Source organism: Microcaecilia unicolor, chromosome 5 (assembly GCF_901765095.1).
Source record: "Microcaecilia unicolor chromosome 5, aMicUni1.1, whole genome shotgun sequence".
NCBI classification, from domain to species: domain Eukaryota; kingdom Metazoa; phylum Chordata; class Amphibia; order Gymnophiona; family Siphonopidae; genus Microcaecilia; species Microcaecilia unicolor.
The window spans coordinates 228,347,946-228,354,790 of record NC_044035.1 but is presented as its reverse complement, the minus strand read 5'-3'; the positions used below and the strand labels follow the sequence as shown (position 1 = coordinate 228,354,790).

Sequence of the window (6,845 nt, the reverse complement as noted above, 5' to 3'; positions counted from 1 at the left end):
TGATCTCTTAACACTGCAGGAATCTCACTTAAAAAAAACAAAGTTAAATTGCAAAGACATTCCACATAGAGAACTAGAAACAGAATAACACATATTTTAAAATAAACAGAGATCACCTTATAAGACAAAATCAAACTTATTTAAATCTAATCTAAAACAATCTTTTAAAAGGAACAAAAAAAAAATTTCAGTTCTTCCTGACCTTTCTAACCTTTAGCTTAGCAACAGCCAGACACCGAGAAATCAAAAACAGATGACATTCCTCAACCTTCAGGCTGAACCAAAGGCTGATTTTCCTGTTCTCGCTGTATTTTTTCTACATCTGCATGAAAAAGATCTGCTGCTACAGAAAATAAATTCCAAATTGTAAGATGTTGTTCTAAACTTTTCTTCTGCCTAGTTTTATTTTTATTTTCTTGTAAGTAGCTCAGGAGAGATAATAATTTTGGACGATCAAACGATCCATCCTGAGACCAGCTCAAAACAGAATCTTTTGCATCATATTTGACCCATTTGTCATGTATTTTTTCAATCTGTTTTTTTTCTAATGGGAATAATTCTATGACATGCTGCAAAGGGGAGCATTTTTTTGAACTATCTAAATCTAAATACATAGCATACACAGGAGGCTTTTCTTTCTTATCTGCCCCTTTCCCTTTCATTTTATTCTGACTATTACAATTTCTCCTATAAAGCCACAACCTACAAAAATATACTAATGCACTTAAACAAAGAAAATATACAAAAAAGAAAACTACAAAGCTAAACAAATATACCAGTAATAAGGCCACAGTGTAAGCTTACTCACGCGTCTTCTTATTTCTCTTTTTAGCAAGCCCAGGAGTCGTCACCTGTATGTCCACGTCAGTAGGTTGATCACGTCCACTTACGTGGTGCACAGAAATCAGGCGTAAACAACGCTTGCTCTCTCTCAGAATCCTGTAAAAAACTTCGTTAACAACAAACACTTAATTTGTCCTTCGTCTCGCCTTCTCTTTTCCGTGTGCGGCCTACTCCTGGCTGGCTCGCCACTTTTGTAGAGAAGATTAGACGAATTTCTTATTTAATATAAAAAGTTTACTCTGATTACCATCAATTGGGGTAGTCAGGAAGCATTTCTGTACTCAAAGCATATCTACACACACAAGCAATATACAGCAAGCTTAAGGCAAATCAAAATGCTATACACAGACAAAGAAAAATTCAAAATGCTTACTTATTTCTTTGTTCCACTCTCCTTATAATCTTCTCCTGATATCACGTGCTTGCAGGCTGTACCATACCATAAATCCTACAGCAGAACATATGATGCATCTGGTTCCCATTATCCCACAGACTTTCTGGAGCCTGCCTTTGGCTGATGTGGGCCTCATGTCTCAGGAGATTTAGTTTAGTGTTGAAACAGCTTGTTCTGCATGATCTTTGAAGCTTTCCACTTCTATCCTTTTATGCTTTTATTCAACATTTTTATGCTTTTATTCAACAAGAGATTGTGTATTGGCCTTACTGAGGTGGCACCAAAACATCAAAAAGGGTGTAGAGCCTAAAACATGACACACTACCTCTTGAAGGATCTACATATGGTCGTTAATAAAAGGAGCTCATTGTGAACACTATCCACCCTAAAAGGGTGTTTTGTGGCTCTACATGAGAATTGTGATGATATGATCCCTTGTTTCATATTGTTGACGGTCTGCATTTTCCGTATGGTTGGTATATTGGTGTATTAGGTTCTGCCCAGTGTAATATTTATGTTACAGTAAGGTTCTGAGTGTGTTTTTGCACACATTTGTGCATAGTAACATAACATACATAGTAGGTGACTGCAGAAAAAGACCTGTACGGTTCATCCAGTCTGCCCAACAAGATAAACTCATATGCGCTACTTTATATGTATACCTGACCTTGATGTTTTGCAGTTGAGCGATTGTGGTTAGTATATGCTTTGAACAACCACTTTATTCTTTGACATATGATACATATCTAATGTCTACATTTAATAAAAGTTATTAATTATGACTTTTATTTTTACTTATTTTTTTTCTGTGTGTCAGACAATTATGGATGTAAGCTCCGCCCCTGGCCCCACCCCTAACCCCACCCCCTTTAGCCTCCCCAAACAGTTGGGCCACCGACCGCCTATGCCTACCCACACCCATCCTATTAGAATATCAATGAAATACTTTGATGTCCCCATGCATACCCCCACCCTCCCACTCTGTCAGACTGTCAAAGTAATGCTTTGATGTTTCTCTTATATATACTATCTGCTACCACATTTGCTTATTTCCGATCTGACAAAGAAGGGCAAAATTCGAAAGCTAATCAAGAAATGTATTAAGTTATGTCCAATAAAAAAGGTATCATCTTATTTTCTTTTCCATGTTTTATTTTGTTTGATTTCTATTGATAACCTTTAAGAGTGGACTAACACGGCTACCACACCTCTTTACTTAACATGGTGATGATGTATTCGAATTTGAAGTCACCTGGTATGTTTTTGCGGTTAGGAAGCCATTGATCCATCTCAATACCGTTTCCTCTAATCCCGAAGTATTCTAGGATGTTCAATAATATTTTGTGACTAACCATGTTGAACGTGCTGGACATGTCAAATTGTAGAAGAAGAACACTGTTGCCAGTTGCAATTATTTGTTTAAATTTGGTTAAGAGAGTGATTAATACTGTTTCGGTGCTGTGGTTGGATCGAAATCCTGATTGTGATTCATTTAGTATTGAAAATTTGGTTAAGTAGTCGGTAAGTTGTTTGGTTACCATACTTTCCATTAGTTTTATTACCAGAGAAATGGATACTACCGGGCGGTAATTGGTTATATCATTTGATTTTTTCTTTAGATCTTTGGGTATTGGGGTAAGTAATATATTTCCTTTATCCTTAGGGAAGAGTCCATTTTGTAGCATGAAATTTAAGTAAGAAGTGAGGTCTGTTATGAGGCGTTGAGGGGCGGATTTTATTAGGTAGTTGGGGCATATATCCAGTTTGCAGTGGGACTTGGCAAATCTATTGATCGCTTGGGTAACAGTTTCGTCGGACAGTAGGTCGAAGTTAGTCCAGAATCGGTCAGCTGGATATTCATCGGTGGTTGGGTCCAAACAGTTAATGAATTTTTCATAGTCAGTGGTGGTAAGTTGTAACGTTGATCATAGTCTTATAATTTTCTCATTGAAGTAAATTGCCAGGATATCTGCTGATGGAGTATCTGTGTTGGTTGAGGTAACCGGTGAGGTGTCAAGTAGTTTGTGCCCAAGTTGGAATAGTTTATGTGTATCTTTGTAATCTGGTCCTATTTTGGATTTGTAATATGACCTTTTTGGCTTGTCTTATTGTGTATTTATATTTTCTTTGCATTTGTTTCAATGCGTTGAGTGTGTATTCATCTTTCATTTTTTTCCATGCTCGTTCTAGTCTCCTTACTTGTGTTTTTAATTTTTCCAGTTCTTCATTAAACCATGGAATTGAGATGTGTCTTTGTGAGGTTCTTATTTGCAATGATGCAATTATGTCCAGTGTTTGGAGTCTGTTTGAACTAACCAATCATTCATGTAAAACTGTTGCCAGAATATTACAGGGTCAGTTTGGCCTGTTGTAGTATAGGTTGTGTGTTGTTGTTTGTGGTATGATTCTTTTTTTTGCCATTGTAGGGATAGGTTTAATTTTAGGTGGTCTGACCATGGTATGTCTGTCCATTCTATGTCTGTTAATATTAGGGTTTGATTTGAGGAGAATTTGTGTGTGATGAGGTCGAGTGTGTGTCCTTTAACATGGGTTGCTTGCATATTAGACCAATTGAGGTCCCATAGTTGGAGGAAGTCCTTGCATTCTCGTGCATTATTTGCGTTAGGATCTTCTAAGTTAAGTTAATGTCCCCTATTATAAGAAGATTGGAGTTGTATACACAAGTATTCAATATGAAATCCATGAAGTGTGGTTGGCATTCCTGCCAGTTACCTGGTGGCCTATAAAACAAGACAACATTTAGGTGGTCAAGCAAGTTAGTGCGGTTGATTTTGACTGAGGCGATATCAAGTTGAAAAGGTAAAGAAAATAAGACACTCACTTCTGCATTTGTTCAAAAACAAAAAACTTTATTCTCTTAATAAAACGGCATGTAATACAGAAAATGCACTAGAATTATAACAGAAGTGCAATCTGAGGTCAAACAGATAGAATACTGAATAGACACAAAGTCAGCTAGAGATATGACCTATAGTAACAGTTAATAATGTCTTCAAATGGTCTTATTAAGAAAACTAGTGTTATGCAATGCAAGATGAAAATTAGAAACAGGCCATGTTGATGGAGAATGAAACTAAATACACACAAATCAATAAAAATCAAACCCAATTTATATGACTAAAGATTCCAAACCGCGAAACTATCCCCCCAATTTATTAATTTAATTAGTAAAAGAGGCCCGTTTCGTAGAGGAATGAAATGGGCACTAGCAAGGTCCCACTCCCTACCTCCCTCCCTCCCTCTGTCCCTCTCTCCCTCTCTGTCGTCCAAATTCCAGACCCCTTCCCTCCCTCCCTCTGTCCCTCTCTGTCATCCGAGTTCCATCCCCCCTCCCTCCGTCTTCTCCGAGTTCCAGGCCCCCCTCCCCTTCCAGCTGCAGGACGCCTGCCCCCCCTCCCCTTCAAGTTGCAGGATGCCCCCTCCCTCCCTCCTTCCACTCCCCTCCGAGTTCCACGCCCCCCTCTCCTCAGAGTTCAACGTCCCCGCGCCTCCCTCCCTCGAAGTGCAAGCAGGACCTGTCCAGCAGCCCCTCGCCTTCCTGCGTGCCGGCTCTAATTTAAAAATTGTTACCTCGGGGTCCGGCGTCAGCATTGGAGGCGAGCGGTGCTACAGCCTGCCTTCCCATCTGTCAGCTCTGCCTCTGGTCCCGCCCTCATTTCCTGTTTTCAGAAGGGCGGGACCAGAGGCAGAGCTCAGACAGATGGGAAGGCAGTGTGAAGCACCGCTCGCCTTCAATGCTGACACCAGACAGCAAGGCAACAATTTTTAAATTAGAGTCAGCAAGTAGGAAGGCGAGGGACTGCTGGAGGACAGGTCCTGCTTGCACTTCGAGGGAGGGAGGCGCGGGGGCATTGAACTCGGAGGAGAGGGGGGGCGTGGAACTCGGAGGGGAGTGTAAGGAGGAAGGGGGGGGGGCGTCCTGCAACTTGAAGGGGAGGTTGGGGGGGAGGGAGGGGGCGATTGTTTACTCACCTGCTGCTGGGTTCCCTTCCCTCTCACTTCCCATTGGTCTGCCCTGTGACGACATCCCCAGGGCGGACCAATAGGAGCTGTGTTACAAACCCAGGCAGCCAGATGGATATGCAGAGGTCCAAATTATTATATAGGATTATCTATAATTTTTTCAGATTCCTTTGTTTGAGAACCTGAAAAACTGCTTTTCAAACTGTAGCCTGGTCCGAAGAGTTCTTCCATGAGGCTGCTTTTCCTGTCCATTAGTGAAGCTTGAGCATTTTTGCCCTTTTCCTCCAATATGTCTTCTGTTCCTATTGGCACTTTGTTTTTCTTAGCAAATGATGGCTCATAACAACTGGATAAATTTTCTAGGCCGAGAGCCACTCTGTCACTCTGCATCTTTACTATATTTTTGTTGCTGCGTGCAGTGGATATTGGACCCATTGCTGGGAGTCCTTGGTGAAGATTTTCAATGGCTTCTGAGAATTTATAGTGACGCCGTAGTCTGGATGAAAATTGTCTTCCTCGGGTTTTGTCACCAGATTCTTCCATAACTTTCTCCTTTTCATCCACCCCTGTTTGTTCTACTTGATTCTTTCCTCCTTGAATATCTTCTGCTTGACTGTCATCTTCTTTCATTAATCTCTCTAATTCTTCCCTCACTAGCTCTACTTGCCTTTCTTGTTCTTCCCTTCTTTTTCTCTGTCTTTCAAGTAATTCAAAATGCTCTTCCATCAGTGGTATTTCTTCTATTAATTCTATAACAGAATATACTTTTATCAGAAATAATATCAATAAAAGTACAGAGTTTTAAATTAAAGAGGCATTTCAGGGTTGTAAAACTACCCCCCCCCCCCCTCTTTACAAAGCCACACAGCAATACTGACACAGCCCATTCACTTTTAATGGGCTGTGTTGGCATTACCGCACTGGCAGCCGCTAGTGTGGCTTTGTAAAAGGGGGGGGGGGTAAATTTTATCCACTTTTTAACTAGTTTTAGGGATGCTTTTTATCCTGTGGTGAATTCACATTCTCCAGTATCTACTGTAAGTAATACCAGAGAGCAGAGAATAGTAGTGGGGCCTAAATATAGCAAATACCTTAAAACATTCTCCTATAAATCCATCTGGGCCTGAGGATTTGTTAGATTTCAAGTGCTTAAATGCAACCTTAATTTCTTCTAGCTTAATTGGTGAAATAAAATCTCCTGCATCTTATTAATCTAAAGTTTGAAGACTCCTCCTAACAAATCAATAACTTATCTCTTCATTTTAAATGACCTCTTCACATAAATCCTTATAAAAATTTGCAAATGCCTCTATTTTAGTTACCTCATTATGGACCTCATATACTTTGTAAGCCAGGCAATATAGCAAATTTTAACATAAACATAACCTCATGAGAGTGTTCGCAGCTTAGTACCTGATTTATCAAAATTTAGTTAAGGGATGCTAGGCTTCTCGCTCGTCTGCACCCCATAGATAAACAGGATTTAAATTTCCAGGAGCTTGCTTATCCAGGGCTAAGCAGGAATATTCTGTGACATTTAACTGGACAGTGCTACTGAATATTACTGCTAACCAGCCATCCCATAACCATTGAGGTTAGTAGCGATATTCAGTTTGCTGACAGA

The 6,845-nt window shown here is 40.0% G+C and overlaps 1 protein-coding gene across 1 annotated transcript in view; it reads right to left on the bottom strand.

The window, feature by feature from the left end:
- Positions 1 to 5,313: 5,313 nt before the first annotated feature.
- The window catches only part of LCA5L (lebercilin LCA5 like), a 213,743-nt gene continuing 212,211 nt past the window's right edge, over positions 5,314 to 6,845 (bottom strand). The window contains exon 7 of the mRNA XM_030203831.1: positions 5,314 to 5,970. Within this exon, the coding sequence (XP_030059691.1) occupies positions 5,357 to 5,970 (614 nt within the window). The 3' untranslated portion in view covers positions 5,314 to 5,356. The remainder of the gene's footprint in view (positions 5,971 to 6,845) is intronic.